We start from the raw sequence: 20808 nt of genomic DNA, 5'->3' as shown, positions 1-20808 counted from the left end.
CCTTCATATCCTATATTGAATTTCTTATTTCATTCACTTGTTTGTGTTCTCTAGGAATTCATTCAGAAATTTGTGTCCTCTTTGTTTTTTTTAATATGCTTATAATCATTCTTTTTAATTATTTGAGATTTTGTCTAATTCACTCTCATTGGAAGCCATTAATTTGTGAATTGTTCATTTTTGGAGGAGTTGCACTTGTAGGGTTAAAAGGGCCAAGGAAAGCACATCCTGCCCCTAAGACCTGAGACCTGGACCGGAGGAAAACACCTTGACTTTGACTTGACCCCAGGACCAGGGTTTGAAACCCCACCAATCCCTGAGCTTGCCCCAGAGTCAGGCTACAAAATCCCACCAATCCTTGAGATCCCCAAGTACAAAATCCCACTAACCCCTAAGCATGAAATCCCACCAATCCCTGATCTTGCCCCAGAATCATACCACAAAAATCCATTAGTCCCAAGCCACCCTGGAAAGCTCAGCCTCCAAGAAACCCTGTATAAGCTCTGTACCATGTTCAGTTTGGTGCTTCTCCTCACCCTAGAGGCAACTACCCTCCTAGATTCTTCCTTCCCAATAAATCTCTTGAGTAAGGTTTGTTCTGTGGTGTGACATTTTTGCTGGAGTGGAGCCCAGTTGTAACAATTTTTGAGCCCAGCTATAACAATTTTCGCTAGAGCAGAGCAGAGCAGAACTGTAACCTGTTTGCTGGGGAAGCTTTTCCCTAGGGGAGCAGAGCTGTAAGAACATTGTAACAACTTTGCTAAGGAAACCCTCCCCTGCCTGGGCAGAGTTGTTACATTGGGGAAATCTTTTCCTGGAGCAGAGCTGTAAGCTCCTATGCTTATAATGACTGTGGTATTCCTTGACTCCTGGCTGCCAGGATATATTTCCATAGGAGCTGCAATGCTTACAGCGTTGTTTTTGATTTTTAAGGTTTCTTTGTTTTGCTTTGGGACTTATGCATCTAGGGTCAGGTGGTTGGTTGGATTGCTTTTAATCACTCACATTCTTTCAGGGGAAGTTATCAGCATTCAATTATAGACTCAGGAGTTAAACACATACTTCTTCCTGATTCTTTTTTGTCTGCTTAATTTTGGGAGGCTACCAGCATCTACCTCCATTTTCTTTCTTGGTGCTTTGACCTCATAATCCTATACATACTATAAATGGGTAATTAATAATACATCCTTTGTTTTCCCTCGGGGATTCTTTCTTTCTTTCTTTCTTTCTTTCTTTCTTTCTTTCTTTCTTTCTTTCTTTCTTTCTTTCTTTCTTTCTTCTCTCTCTCTCTCTCTCTCTCTCTCTCTCTCTCTCTCTCTCTCTCTCTCTTTCTTTCTTTATTTATTTATTTTTTGGTTTTTTGAGACAGGGTTTCTCTGTGTAGCTTTGTGCCTCTCCTGGAACTCACTTGGTAGCCCAGGCTGGCCTTGAACTCACAGAGATCCACCTGGCTCTGCCTCCCGAGTGCTGGGATTAAAGGCGTGCGCCACCACCGCCCAGCACGGGGATTCTTTATTATCACTGACTATTTTCTAATAATGTCTGGAAAGTATTATTTTATATATTTCCTTAGGTTTTAGTCAGTTAAGGTGGAAGAGTCACTATGAGTCTTGCTACTCCATTTTGATCAAAGTAGAAGTTCAGACCAGGGATTTTATTGGTTTGTCTGTCTGTTTTTAAAGATGTGTGTGTGTGTGTGTGTGTGTGTGTGTGTGTGTGTGTGCATTTGTGTTGAAGCACACATGCATGTGTATAGGACTGACAGAAACCAAAAGAGGATGTCAGATCTCCTGGAGTTGCAGTTATGGGTAGTTTTGAGCCTCCCCAGTGTGGGTTCTTGGAAATGAAGTTGGATCTTCTTGAAGAGCAGCTGTAGCATGAATTGTTAGAAGGTCTTATTAATAAAACAAACCTGAAGCCATGTATTGGGGTGAATGCTGGAAGATCAGAGAGACAGAACAAGCCACAGCTACCTCACCTTGTCAATTCCTCAGCTGATCCTGTTTCCTCAGACTGGAAGCCTCTGAGTCCTTATCCAGAATGAATCTCAGCTGAGCTGCTGCTAAAAGCCTAAAAGCTTAACCAGCTCTAGTTCCTTGTTTTCATGCCTTATATACCTTTCTGCTTTCTGCCATCACTTCCTGGGATTAAAGGCATGAATCACCATGCCTGATTGTTTCCAGTGTGGCTTTGAACTCACAGAGATCCAGATGGATCTCTGCCTCCCAAGTGATGGGATTAAAGGCGTGTATGCCACCATTTTCTGGCCTCTATGTCTATCTAGTGGCTGTTCTGTCCTCTGATCCCAGATAAGTTTATTAGGATGCACAATATATTGGGGGACATAATATATCACCACAAGCAGCAAGAAGTCTTAATCACCGAGACATACTGCCAGGCCCCCTAGATTAGAGATTCTTCAGTATAGGCCTAGAGTGATATTCATAAAACAATTGGAATGTGGCTGAAAGTTTCAGTAATCAAGGCTGTTGCCTAGCATCAGATCTTACGAGTTCTATTATTATTATTATGTCTTATTTTCTGTTTGTTTTCCTCATGACTGTTCTTGTTGGTTTTTAAATATTTGTGTCGTTCCCCCACCCCAAATTTTATGTTATTTGAAAGTCCTTTGGTATGAGAACAACACTTTAACTTTTTTAAATTACATTTTGTTTGTAGTGTGTGTGTGTGTGTGTGTGTGTGTGTGTGTGTGTGTGCACATGTGCCACAGCACAAGAGTGGTGGTGAGAGAAAACTGTGTGCGAGTTGGCGTTCTCCTACCATGTGCATAATATGGGGATCAAACTCAGGTGTTTGGCTTGGTGGCAGCTGCCTTTACCTGCTGAGCCATGTTGCTAGCCCAAGAACTGCATTCTCAATCATAATACACTGAGAAAACTTAGTAGCTATGTCCTCAACATCTGCCTGCCCCCCTTTTTCTTACCAATAAGAAAATGTCTGAGTGAAACACCATGTTCAGCTTCTCTAAAAATCTTTAGAGTAAGGCAGAGTCCTCTCCTTTGTCCTTCTGTTTTCTGCGAGCTGGAGTTTGGGGTGATGACTATAGCCTGAGGAGCCATTTTAGACAGAGAAGGCAGTTCTGTATTGAGAAAGATGATCAGAAAAGTGTAAGATGCCTGGGAAGCCACATGCCCTCCCTCCCTCCCTCCTTCTTTCCCAGTTTCTCTTTCTCTCTTCAGATTCATTTCTAAGACATGATCTGACTGTGTAGTCCACATCAGCTTCAGTCTTGCAGTCCTTCTTCCTCCTCAACCTGAATAGATAGATGCTGGGTTATAGGTGTGCACCACCATGCCCAGCTTATACGTTGTTCTAACTGTATAACCTCTGTTTTTGTTGGCAAAAACGAAAAATAAATGGTATTTTTCAGCTGGGCAGTGGTGGCCCATGCCTTTGTCCCAGCATTTGGAAGGCAAATGCGGGTGAATCTGTGAGTTCAAGGCCAGCCAGGGTTACACAGAGAAACTGTCTCAATAAAACAAAACCCAAACCAGGAGTGTATTTTTTCAACTGTTGCTGATATTCTACCATGCACAGTTGAAGCTCACTATGACTAAGATAGAGAGAGTGTGCTGGATAGGTTTATGTCAACTTGACACAAGCTAAAGTCATCTGAGAGGAGGGAACCTCAATTGAAAAATACTTCCATAAGATGGGGTTATAGGCAAGCCTGTAGGGCATTTTCTTAATTCGTGGTTGATGGGGGAGGGCCCAGCCCATTGTAGGCGGGGCCATCCCTGGGCTGGTGGTCCTGGGTTCTACAAGAAGGCAGGCTGAGCAAGCTATGAGGAGCAAGCCAGCAAGCATCATCCCTCCATGGCCTGCCTCCAGGTTCTCGCCATGCTTGAGTTCCTGCCCTCACTGCTTTTGGTGATGAACTGTTATATGGAACTGTGAGGGAAATGAACCCCTTCCTCCCCAAGTTGCTTTAGGTCATGGTATGTTATAACAGCAATATTAACTCCAACTAAGACAGAGAGTAAGACAGGAAAGGGGCAGAGGCGGGGTTTGAATCACATATTAGTTGAGGATGGCATTTTTCATGTATTCACCTATGCCTTTAGCATCCTGGGTTATTTCAAGAGAACATTGCAGTTAGATACTATGTAATTTGCTGCTTCGAGCACCTTTTAGTGTCCTAGGATAGAAATGCGATCTCACTTCAGAAGCAAGAGAGCTATACCTAGGATGGTGCAGTGGCTGCAGTGTTCAGCAAGTCAGTCAGAAAGCTTGGATGCAGTTTTTATTCCTCTTCTCAGAATCCCACATTTCGCCCTTGATTGTAAATGAATTTTCTTAGCTGTCTCTCATTGATAGAATTGTCTGTAGATGGCAGGCTAGAGTAAATGAACAGGGGCTACACTAGGTTCTGATTATTTTCTTTGTCCTTCCAGCAGAATGGTGAATCATGCATGAGGACATCCTAGCTGAGTCTGGGAACAAGAAGACAGGAAACTCAGATGAGAACCCCAGTCAGTGGCTAGAACGCTACTTCAACCGCAAATGCTACATCACCTTCCTGACTGGCTGCTACAGTTGCCACTGGCAGTACAGAGAGTGGGAGACAGCTGAACTTGGATCCTGTTGCTGCTCCTGGGTACAGAGATGGAAAGGAGCTAGACTGCACTTTCTTAGCTGTGGGTGTGGGTGGGTCCCTAAGCACCGGAGCACTCACTGGAATTTCCAAGTCAGGTGCACTAAGCTCCAGTTTTCCTGTCAAAGTACTGTGACAAGTCTAGAGCCAGAGTTAAACATACTTGCTGCCTTCCTCTTCCTCCCTGCCTCCTCCTCTTCCCCCTTTCCCTTCTTCCTTCTTTTGTTTTACAGGAGATAAACTGAGGATCTTTTGCATGCTAGGCAAGGGCTGCAATGCTGAGCCACACTGAAGGCCCTTTTGTTTGTTTCCTGTTTGCTTCCTTCCCTGCTCCCCAGTGTTTTAAAGCAGGATCTCTTGTAGCCCAGACTGACCTTGAACTTACTATATAAATGAGCCAGACCTTAACTCCTGATCCTTCTGTCTCCACCTCTGAAGTTCTGGGATTATAGCCATGTGCCAATGCACCTGGCCAGCCCCTCAATTTTATTTTCTTTCTTTTTTCTTTTTCACTCTGTTTTTGTTACATTATTCATTCATTCATTCATTCATTTGTTCATTCATCTTTCATTCGCTTTTACATTTATTGAATTTTGAAGACTTGGATGCAACTAGATGTTCATAGGAAATTACAAGAATGCTCAAATCTTTAATTTTCATTTTAAAAATTTTATCAGTGGCAATCCTTGTCTGAATCTTAAATTCGTGTGTGTGTGTGTGTGTGTGTGTGTGTGTGTGTGTGTAAAATGTGGTGATCAGAACTTACAGGAGTTGGTTTTGTCCTTCCACCATGTAGGCTCCAGGGATTGACCTGAGGTCATCAGACATCCTTACTCACTAAGTGATCTCACCAGCTCCCTAAATCTTTAATTTTCTAGTCTCTGTCAGTTTCCAAGGGGAAATTATATTCCTTGGTGGCAGGGGTGAGGCGGGAGATAGGGAACCTAATAAGTAGGAAGCAGGATGTTCTTTATTCCTGGCTAAGTAAGTCCTTGATTTTCACTAACATAGAGCTTTAGTGAATGTGGGTGGTAGCATGAAGCATAATCTAACAAAAAGCCTCTTTGTTTCCCTTAGTGGTATGTCATGGAACCCTCTGGTTAGCAATATGGTATAAGAGATCAAATGATGAGCACACTTCAGCGAAAAGAGGGTCAAGTCATGCACTTTCACTTGATTGTTAAACATAGTTCAGCTAAGGTCTAAGAATTTCATTAATTAGATCTCTAATTTCTTGTTCTTGTATTTTATTTTATATGTATGTATGTATCTACCTAACTGTCTTTGGGATTTTGATGATTGTGAATCTAAGGCCTTGCACATACTAGGCAAGTACTCTACCACTGAGCTACATATATCTCCAGTCCTGGATTTTTTATTTCTTATGTCTGGGTTGAGTAGCTATATGTGAAAAAAATGTAGATAATGGGAGGCTTCCCTGGAGTAATCAAGAATGTTCTTCTGTCCCTTATATTTTTCATGCCCAGATATTTGGCTTTTATGCTAGTCACAAATGTGCTTCAGGTATGCTACTCTCAAAGAACTCATGTTGTGCTGGGGGAAGTTAAATACATTCACATTCTAGCATAGCAACAAGTGTATGTGTGTACACACTGGCATATAGTCAGGGAGAGGCCAAAGACCATGAAAGGTGATTGAGAATTGGCTAGGTAAAGAATTGGAGGTGGTATGGGAAATGATAGTAGAGGAGTCCAAGTGTGTGATTGGTAGGTTTGTTTTAGGGGGAGCAGAAATGAATAGAGAAGTGCTGAGAAATGAAGTTGGAGATTAATGGGTCAGATAATGTGGTTTTAAGAACGTACCCCTGTTATATAGGAAGTAAAGAGTACCTGAAGAGGGCTGGGGATATGACTCAGTGGTAGAGCATATGCTTAGCATGTATGGAGCCCTGGATTTGATCTCTATCACCAGAGTAGGGGGGATACTTTAATTTGATGATATGACCTGGGCTATGTTTTGGAATGGTTATTTGAGTGTATGGAGGATATATGAGAAGGGCCAATGCAGGAAAGCCTCTGCGTTCAAAGGGAAAACAGTGGCAGTGCTCCAAAGAAGAGATGTGGGTGGATGGATTAGAGTGGTGAAAGCAGGTATGGAGACAGAGGGGTAGATCTGACAGATTATTCATTACTTGGGGATGTGGTTACAATCACTTGAGATCTACAAAGGATATGGAGTAAAATATAAAGGGAAGCTGTATTAAAAAGGGTAGCATTTAGGGCAGTCTAGTATAATGGTAAAAACACTGAACCAGAACTTTGGAGTATGTATGAGTTGTAATTATAACTGTAACTTATGGTTATGTAATATACCAGAGTCTCTCTGTAGCTAGAGAATTGAATTAATAAAGTCCTTAGATAATTTTCAAGTCCCCTTTCTACTCAGATGGAGTATAACATAAAGGGAAAGACCACTAGATTCAATTTATGGCTTTGCTACTGACCATCCCTAAATTAGTGACCCATTGTTATAAGAGGTTAGGCAAACCACTTAATCTCTCTGTGTTTCAGAATCCTTATTAGAATAAGGGAGACATTAACAGCAAAACCCACCATGGGAGTTGCTATGAGAATAGAAGAGATATTATGTAGAATATACTTTGAATTGCGCATGATACACAGTTACTACTTGATGGATATTATTACTGTAGTGTTCTTAGGGTTACTGATTTGGTGTAGCTGGAGTTTTTTCCAGTCTTGCCCAGACCCACGGACCCCATGACTATGGGGGCTTGACGGGACCTGGAGAGAAACTCTCCAGCTACAATTTGGAAAAGTAATAAACAGAAATAAATACAAAGAAGAGGATTCTGAGTGTGTGTGTGTGTGTGTGTGTGTGTGTGTGTTTAACCAAAAATCTAAATACAGAAAAGCACAATGGTATGTTTAAGGAAAATTAGATTTCCAATGCTGAATTTAGGGACATTATATAAATAATAATTAGGATCAGAAAACAAAATTTAGATGAAATTATAACATCTTTACATTAGACTAAAAAAATTGAGCTTTATCCTATAAACAGAGAGGAACCCTTGAAAAATGTCAAGCCAGAGTTGTGATGAGATTAAAAGAATAGAAACAGATTTATTTAGCAGAAAGATATTAAGCTTATCAGATACATATATCACAGTAGCCAAGACAGCTGAAGTCTTCCTCTGGCCTCCAGTAGCTTAAATTCCAGTGGGATAAGTTATACAATAAATAATAGATGAAGAAATGCTTTCAAATAATAATAAGATCTTTGAAGATAAAGTAGAAAAATATATTAGAAACTGGGAAAAGGGAGTGGTTAGAGACCTATGAAAAACAAGTCATTTGCTCTATCTCCAAATGGATAGAACCAGCCTTGTGTTGGGATAAATGCACTCTAGGCAGACCTATAAGTACCTGGCTTCAGAGTAGGGATGACATTTGATATGTTACAGAAAGCAGCTAGTGTGGCTGACCTCTGGAAAGGAAGTCAGTGTGAGAAGATGTGAGGTGGGGGATGGGTTAGGGCTAATCCTATACAATCTTGTGGGCTACGAAAGGCTCTTTGGATGGGGGTGATATAATAGCTGAGGAGGCTCTGGGAGGGTTTAAGAAGTGCAGAGACATTATTTGCTAACATGCTTTTAAAGGTCCACTCGGGTTTTGTGTAGGAGTGTGTATAAGACTGAGTCAACTCCTGTGCTCATCACCTAACTGCACTCCTGGTAGTGGTTTGCTGCCTCGGGGCCCACAAGGTCTCTTCAGCTTGTCAGGATGCCCTTTCTATGTATGTTTGCAATCTTATTTTTTATTCCTACTCCTTATAAAACCTCAGATTATTCTAGCCTAGGGAGGGTAATGTCCAACACCAGAACTATACTGGCCTTTGACAAATGTAGATAAGAATTATTGAGATAATATGGACAAATGGAGCTAAGTTATATTTCTTTCTCTTTCCAGAAAGAGCAATTTTCTTATCTGTGCCTGATAATTGCATTCGTCTTGTCTGTGATTTTTCTGTTCGTGTGGGCAGAAACCTCCAATGAATACAACGGCTTTGACTGGTGAGTTCAGTTTCTGGACTTCTATTGGTATATAGGCTCCTTTGTTGGATAGTCACTTGGGTTCTTCCAGGTTGAAAAGATATCATGGTTTAGTAGGGTGGATAAGAGGTGTAACTCTAGGGCAATAGTCAAATGTTCAGCATCCAAACTTACACTTCCCTTCCACCTGTGCTAAGTCACACACTGCAGACCAAATGGTGTTCGCAGCTTTCTCTGTGCTTCTAACATCCCCAGCTCTCAGAGAAGGGTTCTCTGTCATCTTTATTCTGGAGTCTCTTTGTCTGGTTGCTGATGCCCAGACTTCTTGTTCTGCATGATTTATGGCCCTCAGCCCTGCTTTCTCTGCTTTTCCTACAGCCTTTGCATCCTTCTTTTGTCTTTAGGGCTCCCTTGGAACTCTGAACAGAAGGACACATATTCCTTCTCAGCTCCTTTTCATGGCTAAACTACTCCCCGACCACTCTCAGACAGTTCAGCTTTTCTGAGGTGTCTTCCAACATTGTTGTAAACATTATCTATTACTTGGTGTTTGTATGTTTAGGTATGTGGCTTCCTTTTTTCTCCTTGATGAAATGCAATTTATTTTTATTTATAAAAGTTAAATCTAGTTGGTTATTCTAAATGTAAAAAAAAAAAGAAAGAAAGACTAGGGCTGGAGAGATGCTCAGTGGGTAAAGGCATCTCCCACAGATCCTGATGGTCTGAGTTCGATCCCCAAGACTCACATTGGTGGAGAGAGAGGACTGATTCCTTGCGAACTGTCCTCTGACCTCACACGTGAGAACATATCTGCACAATGAATAGACTGTAATAATTTTTTTCCCTTGGTTTTTCAAGACAGGGTTTCTCTGTGTAGTTTTGGTGCCTGTCCTGGATCTCTCTGTAGACCAGGCAGACCTCGAACTCACAGAGATCCACCTGGCTCTGCCTCCCGAGTGCTGGGATTAGGCTGTAATAATTTTTTAAATGCAGAAAATTGGAAAATATCTAGTCACATTTTCAAGTGACAGTCACAACCCAGCTTTTTCCTGTGCTTATTTTACATTGTTAGGTTTATACTATTTTTATAATTTTGCTTTGCCTTTTACATAAAATAATCATAAATATTCAATAAACTATTAAGACTAATGTTGAAAATTACTTTAAATGATTTCAAAATATGCATGAAGATGCATGAACTTTGCTTTCTGTATGTGGTGGGTGGTACAGCAGGGATAGAGTCTTGCTATGAAGTTCAGGCTGGCCTCATTGTCTTCTTTCCCACTTTCTAAGTGCTGGGATTACAAGTCTCTGCCATCATGGCTAATTAGCCACAGCTTTTTGTTTGCTTGTTTGTTTGGGGCTAGGCTGAACATTTTTAATATTCATGTCTTGATAAGATAATGATACAGTGATATCTTCATATTTTGACTATTGTTCCTCAGAATAGATTAATACAAGTGGCATTAAGAAGAATGAACATTTGAAATCAGTTCTGTTTTTTGCTAAAGTACTTTCTCAAAAGGTTATGGCCAGTTCCACTTACAGCAGAGGTAAATGACAGTTAACTGTTTTAAGCTACCAATGGCAGCATTAAATATCCCAGTTTTGATGACGTAAAAAAGTCTTCTTAATGGAGTAGTTTTGTTTTAATTTGAGTCATTGTGTTTCAAAGCAGTTTTTTAAAAAAACATATTGTCGTTAGAAATGTTTTTTCCTTTGTACTTTTTATGCTTTGAGCATGTTCAATAAGTTTTATCAGTTTCTACAATCTTTATTATGAATAGTTCTGAATTATTCTTCAGCACATGTATTTCAATTGTTCTGTCTGTGTATGGATATTAAGATATCTGGCATTGAGATCTATAGAGGACTAAGGCTGTAAAATGTCTAATAGTCACAGGTTTTTTTTTTTTTTTGTTTTTGTTTTGTTTTGTTTTGTTTGCTTTTCCCCACCCCTTGAGTGGGATCAAAGTCCTTTAGCTAAGCACAGCAAAAGTTGTATGATGGTGACACACCTTGAATTTCCTTTAATAAGAATCTTCTGGGGACTATTTCTGGAAGTTCCTATTTTTTTGAAGATGGCTGTGTTTCATCTTTATCCTTGAAGGGTAACTTAGACAGGCTTAGAATCCTAATTTGCAGTTTTTCTTTTAGCACGGTGATTCAGTTGCTCTGCTGTCTCTTGCTTTGTCTATGTTGAGAAGTATGCTGTCTGCCTATGGTCTCTTGAACTCCATCTGCCCTTGAAAAATCTGTCTGGCTTTCAGAGTTTTCTTTCTTTGCTTTCCACAATTTTACGATGATATGCATGTGTGGTTTTCTTTCTGCTTTAAACTTGCTTTGCTTCTTTAATTTGCAGTTTGCTATCAGTAGAGACTTTCTACTGTCAACTTGTTTAAACTGTACCTTAATTTCTCTTCACTGTACAGTTTCAGTTTCAGAAGTCATTGGCATATGGTTTGGAAGGCAGATGTGAGGCAACAGCCAGTTTTCTGTTTTGAAGGTTGGCATCACTAATATGCACCAATCTGTATACCTTGTTGATATGGGGAATGCTGAGATCTGCCACTCCCTTACCTTTGCCCAGACCTCCTTCTATAACTTGTCTGAGTGTTGTATGAGTTTTTATACAACTTTGTGGTGAAGATTCTTTAGGTTGCTCGTGCTGTCAAAGCTCGAGGTGGTGAGTCAGTCATGGCTTTGCATTTGTTCTTAAGGGTTCCAGTACATCTGAGAAAGTTCTAGTTTGTTTTTAGTCTTCTCATTTCATGGTTTTCTTCCTGACTGCCTGTCTGACTAATAGTGACTCAAGTGAAACCTAACAGAAAATACAGGGCAACAACCTCCCATGCAGATCCCTCTGTGTTCCCATAACCTTGAGGTACAATCCCTATAATACATTTTATTCTGTACCACTCATAGTGGTTCTGTTTCCTTGAACGAATTTACACAGAACATATCCACAGCAGTACAGCAGTTCTAGGAAAGTACAATCTTTTATTTTAAAAAGATTTATTTTTTAAAATTATGTTTATGGGTGTTTGTGTATATATGTGGGGGGTATGTTCACTTGAGTACAAAATTTTTAGAAGAAAGGTTGGTGTTTAATGAGGCTGCATATAGAATGCCATTCAGATTAATTTAGGAGACTCATATGGGGCAGGCAAGATAGATCAACAGGTAAAGTACTTGTCACCAAGGCTGACAAAATAAATTTGATCCCTGAATCCCACACAATGTATGGAAAGAACTGACTCCTGTAGCTAGAGTTTTCCTGCCTGGCCCAGGGTCAGGGCAAATCTCTCTCACCTGCCAGTCCCACAGCTGCTCAAACCTGACCAAGTAAACACAGAGACTTATATTGCTTACAAACTGTATGACCGTGGCAGGCTTCTTGCTAACTGTTCTTACAGCTTAAATTAATCCATTTCCATTAATCTATACCTTGCCACATGGCTTGTGGCTTACCGGCATCTTCACATGCTGTTTGTCATCTTGGCGGCTGGCAGTGTCTCTCTGACTCAGCCTTCCACTTCCCAGCTTTATTCTCCTCCTTGTCCCGCCTACACTTCCTGCCTTGCCAATGGCCAATCAGTGTTTTATTTATTGACTAATTAGCAACACATTTGCCATACAGAACATCCCATGGCAGACTCCCACAGGTTATCTTTAGAATGCCACATGCACGATGTGACATGTACCTCCCGCTCCCATAAAATAAATACATATAAAGAATATTTTCAAAAAGAAGACTCATATTTTCCTCAGACTGCAACTCTTCAGTGCAGTCAAAAACTTCTCAGAAAACATAAGTAGGAAGCAACAACTTAAATTGGGCCAATCCATGTAGAACGAGCCCACTGTGCAGTCGTCAGCATGATGTAGTCCCAGTTTGAAGAAGTGGTGGCCAAGAAGAGAGACTTCCCTTTTCAGGTTCCATTGTGTATAAGCAGTCACATAAGCAAGCTTCTCTTCATTCTAAATGCTGCCTCGTTTTGTCCTGCCACCACCTTCATGAAGAGTGAGCACAGATGACAGAGACAGAAGGGGTAGAAGAGGGAGAGAGAAAGATCCCTGTTCTGCCTTTCCTCTGGTTCATCCATGGCAGAGATGAGAGCAGCCCCTGCACTTGTCTGTGTGAGAGCAGCTCCTGTACTTGTCTAGTGTGAGAGCAGCTCCTGCACTTGTCTAGTGTGAGAGCAGCTCCTGCACTTGTCTGTGTGAGAGCAGCTCGTGTACTTGTCTAGTGTGAGAGCAGCCCCTGGATTTGTCTGTGTGAGAGAAGCTCCTGCACTTGTCAGTGTGAGAGCAGCCTCTTCACTTGCCTGTGTGAGAGCAGCCCCTGTACTTGTCTAGTGTAAGAGCAGCCCCTGCACTTGCTCAGTCAAGTGGGTAGTGATACTCAAAAGTGATCAAATACCTTAAAGACAGCTTTTTGTGTTGAAAAGAACTAAAAATAAATAATATAATTAGCAAAATGATTATGAAGAAAGATACCCCATTAAATATCAATTAAGTTTTCTTTGTCACTTGGAAACAGTCAATAGCAGCATTTGATTACTGTTTGAGTAATAATTTGGCTTCATGTAAACCACTATTAAGGTCATCTTTGATCTTTTTATTTCAACTTTTTTTCAAGGTCTATTTGATTATTTAATTACAGGGCATAGGCTTTTCTTAAGTGATACTAGTTTTGTTCTGTAAATCCAAATCTTCTCTGAAAATCAATTTTTAAAACTTTAAAAAAATATTTATTTGTGTGTGTGTGTGTGTGTGTGTGTGTGTGTGTGTGTGTGCGTGCGCGCGCACATGTATCACAGTGCATGTGTGGAAGTGAGAGGACAGCCTGCAGAAATCAGTTCTCTTCTTCCACCAAAGGGGTTCTGGGGGTCAAACTCATGCCTGGTGACCAGCACCTTTGCCCACAGAGTCATCTCACCAGTCGTGGATCTTAGGTATATTTTTCTGAATCTTTTCTGGTTGTTCCATTAATTGTGTTTTGTTAGGCACAGTTTCATCTATTTTGAAAACTTCATTGGGTCCATTTTTTACCTCCACCCACCCTCTGAGAGTATATATCAGACCCAGGCCCTCATATGATGGACACACAGTTACCACTGAGCTACATCCCCACCTCCTTACCTGAGCTCCCCTTTTCAGAGTGCCCTTCCCTCATAGCATCTTTACCTGAGAAGCTTCTTACTATAAATGTTACTTGTCTGTTTCTTCTTGGTGTGTCTTATAAACCCTACCAAATGAGCATTTCCTTTATTATTTTAATGTGATTATATGCTCATGCTATATATTTTATTTCTTTAAAGTATTTATCTAGGTTCTGAGTGGAAAGGAGGTCATTTCTGTTTTCTTAAAATGAGAAGTATAGATTCTTTGACATAGAAAGCCTAGACAAATATAACATTGTCTCCCTAATGAGTCACAGAAGTAGTTTTCCCACAGATGGTACTTTAGGAGCAGAATGCTTAGGACATAGCTCCCATACACATAAGAGCAATTGACATGGTGGTTATGAGTGCAGTTATGTAAGAAGGCATATGTGTACCTGAACAAGGAGCTTGAGAGATAGAAATGAGTGGTCATACTGTTGTAATGAATTTAGGGGATGATTCCCTTTTTTTTTTTTGATAGTGCTGAATTTCCACATCACATTGTTTATTGAAGATGATATAAATTTGTATATATATTATAAATAACTTTATAACATCTCTCCACTTATAGAGGGTACATTAATATTGCTTAGAGTACAAAATTAAAATAAAAAAAAATCCCCAAAGCACTCACAGATCTGTTCACAAAGTGCTTCTCTTCTTGTCCCTCCATTTTTTTAATGCCTCAATTAGTCTGTTCTTGTCTCTACCCTTAGTATAGATACTGTTACTGATTCCTACTATATTTTAAGGGTTGAAACATTTTTTTCAGGGTTGTTTATCTAGGGACAAAACGCTGGTTCTTGTGGTCCATTATTATGTTGAGTACAGCTGGGATCCTCACTGCCTACACTTCCTTGCTTTTGGTGAGTGATGATGCTTCTCATTTTTCGTTTCTTGAGCAGCTCATGGGTTGCTCCCTCCTGTGCTATTGCATCTATCTGGAGTCTTTGATATTAGTAGAGTCAGAGTTAACTGCTTCGGTTTTATGCAGAAGCAATGGCTGAAAGAGATTTATGCTGTTTAGAGGATGTGTCTAATCAAGTCAGCCCTTTGAGAAGGTGACAGAGCGCCCTTTTTTTTTATATCCCCCATTTCATACTCTATCCATTGGTTCACTAAATATTATCATTTAAACACCCATAGCATTACACCCACAGTCTAGGGCTTATACATTAAACCAGTTTTACTATGCAAATGCTATTCACTTAGCTCAGTTGCAAATTATTTGTGTATGACCCTGTCTCTGTTGCAGACATGGCAGAGTCATTTTGCATGAAAAATACATGTGACAGAAAGATCCATGGAAATAGAGAAACTAACAGAAAGACAACTTTAGCTGAAAACTTTGTGCTTACTTTGATTTCATAATTCTGTGTTTCCTCTGATTTCCTCTCTGACACACAAGAGTCCAGCCCTTGAATATGTTGCCAATTGCAATGTTTTTCTTCTAAAAATGTATTAATTATTATGAGAACATTGTAATGAGTACTGATTATGTAGAAATCAATAAAACTAAAGCATGTAGTTTCTGTCTTCATGTTGAGTTCTCGATAAAGGTAATGTGTTCATTCCATTCTCATTGCTGGGACAATATACCCGACAAATGCAACTTAAGGGAAGGTTATTTGTTACAGTTTGAGAGAACGTAGCCTTTTGTGGTAGAGAAGGAATGGTGGCAAGAGGCAAATGTAGGGGGCATCTGTCCCATTGAATCACAGTCAGGAAGCCAGGAGAGATGCTCACCTCAGCTCAGCTGTCCTTTTTATTCAGTCTGGGGCCTCGGCCCATGGAATGTTGCTGCCCACATTCAGAGTGGATCTTCCTTCTTAAGTTAGACCTTTGTGTAACAACTCTTTCCATGGTGATTCTAAATCTAATCAAATTGACCATGAAAAGTAATCACAGACTGATGTAAGATAAAGCTATGATTGCTTCTTCATTTGGTGTTTAGAATCACAGGGGAAAGTCACTATTACAGATGGAACTTTGTAATTATCATTATCAATTCCTGAATGAAACTCGTCAGGGGTTCTGAGAAGGAAGAGCTAACTGCCAGCAAAAATATCAAATAAAACTTCTTAGAAGGGGTAGAATTGGAGGGCTGGGGACACAGCTCAGTCAGGAAAGTGTCTGCTGTGTGAGCCTATGGACCTGAGTTCAGATCTCCAGAATCAAACCCAGTGCTGCAGTGGAGACGGTGCAGTGAGAGCGAAGTCTCTGAAGCTCATTGACCAGATAGCTTAGCTGAAGCAATAAGCTTAGGTCCAGTGAGAGACCTTTATCCAAAGATAAAAGTGGTCCATGAGCATGTGTATATGCATGCATACACATGACCACATGTGCACACATCCATACTGACAAGTGTACACACACACACACACACACACACACACAGGCACACACACACGCACACGCACACGCACACGCACAAAATAGCAGCATGGGATTGGGATCCTGAATAGATCATGGGTTTGGACATGGGGGACTGAAATGTGAAGGAACATTGTGGACTGAGAGAACATATTGTGAGAGAGTAACAAGAGAGAAATAGATTTGATATTTTGTTAGGAAGGGAGTAATATAGCCTAATGGGGAGACACAAGTTGTGACAGATTTCAAAAGGCTTTGAAAGTAAGAGTAAGATAACTTAGTAAACATGGGTTTCCATTTTAGGAAAGTCATTCTGGAAGTTTTGATGTGAAGGTAGAGAGACCAGCTAAGAATCTTTCTTTTTGGTGAGGAAGATGCAGATGTAGTGTATGCTCTAGGCTCAATTCTGGGCCACTGAATTGTACCATGTATATACACAATTAGTGGGAGATGGGATGGTTAGCTTCCAGTGTGAGAATGCTAGTGTCCAGCAGCGTCCCCGTTTTAACAGACGCTCTACTTTAGCCTACCTCTTTTGGACAACAGTGAAAAAGGAGAGAGGCCTGGCTTTGCTTTTTGAGTTCTTACTTTGAGAGTTCAGTGTGAAACTCAGTGGTGAGAATGCTTGTGCAAAGCCCAAGCATTGGTTCCTAGCAGTGAAAAAAAAAGGTTATTTACTTAGTAATCTTGGTCAAGTTATATGCCTCTTCTATGACTTGGCTGCTTTTTAATTTTCAAATGAGAATGATAATATTTAATAAAATGATACTTTTATAGGGCTAAATAAAAAAATAAAGTCATGTACACAAAATTATTATAGTAAAAGTAAGTGCTTTGTACATTAATATGTTAACATCTGAGGACTTGAGTTCTCAGTTTCTGTGTTCATACCTACTTGAAGACTGGTAGCATAGACCAGATGTGTTGAGCATAGACCAATGTTAATGACAGTCACAACATCAGCACCAGCCTTGGAAAGAGCTTTTAAATGACCCTTCGGAGAGTTGGCTCTTAATCTCTGTTCTCTTATAAGTGAATCTAAGTAATAGCAGGCATGAAGTCCATCGCAGGGAAAGGAAATGGCAGGAACTCAGGAAGCATCAGCGGTAATGGTTGTGAGATCCCAGGGGAAAGAGTAATGAATTCTTCCTAGGGTGTTGGTGGAAGCTACAGATAGGAAATGACATTTGAACTGGCTTCAAGGGTCAGTGGCATGGGGAAAAAGAGCCTAAAAAGGATGAGAAGTAACATGGCAAGGGAGATAAAAAGTAGCCCAGGAAGTGAAAGTGGTGCCCATTGTGAAAGGCGCGGGAGCTACTGAACCGCTGTGGCAGGATTTAGTCACTTCGAAACAACCGCCTGTCTTCTTTCCTTTGCAGTTAATTGGGGCTTTTTTGCTCTGGGAAAGGATTGAACTATATCTGCATACGTGTCATAAGGTAAGTGTTCAGTCCTCACAGGAGGCCATACACAGGATGGCGGGAGCTCCGCAGCATCCGGTCCTACTCATGCAGCTGGCCTTCTTTCATTGTTCCCTGGACAAACCTGCTTGTGCAATTGTTTTTAATTTTATATATTTTTTTCGGGACAGGGTTTCTCTGTGTAGTTTTGGTGCCTGTCCTGGATCTTGCTCTATAGACCAGGCTGGCCTCGAACTCACAGAGATCAGCCTGGTTCTGCCTCCCGAGTGCTGGGATTAAAGGCACATGCAACTACCGCCCAGCTATTTTTTTTTTGGGGGGGGGTTGCAATTTTAACTGAAATTAGTAAATTTCTTCTCCTTCTTCCTCCCCCCCCCCCCCCCGTTTCTGGTCATACTCACCAGCTCTGTTCTTCCTGTCCCAGTGAAATCTTAGGCAAATCTCACTTTTGCAATCTTTTTCCATCCCAATAGCATTTTCATTTCAGTCATTAGAATTGTAGTTCACTGTAGTAACCCAATCTCCAACCTTACAGATCTAAACCTTCTTCTTCTTCTTCTATTTGGGCTTGACTTGCCTATGCCTGTCATGGTGGAGAGGGCAGTGGGGCAGTCATTTCCCTGATGACATATTTTTTCAGGTCAGTGCCTGCTTTCTCATGATTCCCTGAAACTTCTTTAAGATCTGACTGACCTTTCCTTGGTTTGAATCCCTTTGAAGTGATTACACCATGGCTTCTCTCAAACAGTTCATACCTGGTCCCCAAGAACAGGCAACTGTATTCCACTCTCTGTGGACCAACAGCATACTTGCAACATGGACTTTCTGACTTGGTCCTACCATGAGCTGGATAAGCTCAAGTAGCATAACCCCCTTTTTTATAGACCTTCTCAAATATGGTTGTGACTGTATGCTAATGTTTCTCCAAGACTGGGAACATGTCAAGTCTTTTGAGTGGCATCCTTACTTAAATCTCCTCTTACTCAAATGAGAAATTCAAATTGGACGTGTAAACTTAAGTATTATTAAAATAAATGGGAGTTGAAATCATGAGCTCTTCCATGGGAAGAATGTATATAGAAAAGAAAAAAGAATTGCTGGGCGGTGGTGGCGCACACCTTTAATCCCAGTGCTCGGGAGGCAGAGGCAGGTGGATCTCTGTGAGTTTGAGACCAGCCTGGTCTACAGAGCGAGCTCCAGAACAGGCACCAAAACTACACAGAGAAACCCTGTCTCAAAAAACAAAAACAAAAACAAAAAAACAAAACAGAAAAGAAAAGGCCTTATTGCTGATATCATCTATTTTAGACTTTGGACACTATTATGAATTAACACCAGAAGATGGAAGAAACTTATTAGTCCATCAGCCCCTTCTCACTAAATCTTTGACCAAGAAATTGTCGGTACCCCCACTTTCATTAAGCACAGCTACCATCTTCAGTCAGGAACAGCGACACTTAAGCTCTCGGCTAAATCCTAGCCACAGATCTTACCCTTTCCATACACAATCAACAAGACATTATTTTGTTAGCCTCTAAAGAGAGGATGCTAGTGTCCAATTAAGTCTTATGTTTTAGTGAGCTTTTTATTCTACCCTACCTCTTTTGGATACATATCATGATTACTGAATCAGTTTCAGACAACAAAATGTTGTTTAATATTAGATTCTGGTATTCTGAAACTAAAATCTCTGATATATGTTCCATATTAGTAAAGTTAGACTGGTTTAAAATTATGCTTTCTTTTGTCTAGCATCATCCTTAAAACTAATTCCTATACATCTTCAATGGAATTTTTGTTCATTCAAGTTAATAAAATCTTGCCATTATTTTCTCAACTTTCTTATCCTGTATTATTTTGGGATCTACTTGCAGTTATGAATCTGTGGACAATGAGAAGAGATGGAGGGGGATTATGAGAGGAAGTGACCTTCCCTTGGAAGGTAATTCCTTTGGTTAGGCCTTCAAATCAGCAAGAACAAGGCCTATGGCGTCTGCTTCTATTGACAAGGGAGATTCTTAGGAGCTTGGGGGTTTACTTTTATCATCTTTCAGAATAACCCAGAAGGGATAGGATTAGCACCAGGTCTAGAATCTCTTGATCACCCAGGGATACCCAGAGAGCACTTCAGATTGCAGTGATTAGTCAAAACTCCTTGTAAATATGCTAATAACTTGACTTCCTTATAAAACCCCCTAAGGTATAGTTAGCTAGCAATAATGGGATGTCTCTGTGACATTTTCTAACAAGATAGACCTAATGTATCTCAGGTGCTTTTACTTTAAATAAGCCTGGAATGTACAGGTTTTTATGATAGCAAAAGGACTTGCTGGAGTTGTGTAGTTAATAGAGTGACAGATAAGGACGTGCCATACCCAAAATGGTTCCTTCTGTGAAGCAGCATTTCTATACACTTGGCTCAAAATTCACCTCACAGTCTAAGCTCAAAATCAGAATGCCTTACAGATGCAGGAGAGTAAAGATCTTTCATGAGTAGCTGTATTTTACATGACCAGATTTCCCCAAGGGAAAATAGGGGTTTTTTTTGTACCTTATGATTGCTTCTATTCTTTAAATCATTTGTAAAGTTTGGTGTTGGATAAGAGATAAATTCAACAGTTCAACAGTTATGTTGTGACGCATTTGGTTTCCTAATAGACTAGTAATTTTGCTTTAATGTATTTGAAATCTTGGCTTGTACTTCCTTTAAAAAAAAAGTCAAAGAGGAGGTAAAGGTTTGAAGTGACTGTTATTGCAATTGGGTGGCTAAGGATCAAAATAATTGAAAAAGGCCTGGCTGAGGGTGGAGATGTTAGATTGGTAGTAGCATCAAGCAACACAGTTACGTGATTCCTTCCAGCCATGCTACACAACAAAGACTTAGGAGCAATGAGGGTGAGTTACTGGAGCCACCCTTCACTGAGGACTCACAAGACAGTTAGATTGAAAAGACAAGGGTCCATGGTAGTATAAATAATCACATGCAATTAACAAGGACAGTTCTGATCCAAATATGGTGGCTAGAAGTTAAAAAGCCCTTTCTGTTTCCCTAGGTCCTCGTTTTGCTAGTTATTGCTCTGTGCTCCTTCTTATTAGCTATTTTAAACCGGTACTGGACGGACAAGTGGCTGATAGCTGGGCTCTCACTGAAGGTAAGCATCAGTCTGTAGTGCTTATCACTGTGTCCAGATGTGTCTA

General features: G+C 40.5%; 1 protein-coding gene across 1 annotated transcript in view; it reads left to right on the top strand.

Annotated features, from left to right (window-relative positions):
• Positions 1–4429: 4429 nt before the first annotated feature.
• The window catches only part of Gdpd4 (glycerophosphodiester phosphodiesterase domain containing 4), a 61583-nt gene continuing 45204 nt past the window's right edge, over positions 4430–20808 (top strand). Inside the window, exons 1-5 of the mRNA XM_052760196.1 lie at positions 4430–4618; positions 8566–8669; positions 14589–14682; positions 17569–17628; positions 20664–20762. Coding sequence (XP_052616156.1) covers positions 4430–4618; positions 8566–8669; positions 14589–14682; positions 17569–17628; positions 20664–20762 — 546 coding nt within the window. The remainder of the gene's footprint in view (positions 4619–8565; positions 8670–14588; positions 14683–17568; positions 17629–20663; positions 20763–20808) is intronic.

The sequence above is a fragment of the Peromyscus californicus genome, unplaced genomic scaffold, assembly GCF_007827085.1.
Source record: "Peromyscus californicus insignis strain IS unplaced genomic scaffold, ASM782708v3 Scaffold_4__1_contigs__length_199733344, whole genome shotgun sequence".
NCBI classification, from domain to species: domain Eukaryota; kingdom Metazoa; phylum Chordata; class Mammalia; order Rodentia; family Cricetidae; genus Peromyscus; species Peromyscus californicus.
This window is presented reverse-complemented; position numbering and strand designations above follow the sequence as displayed.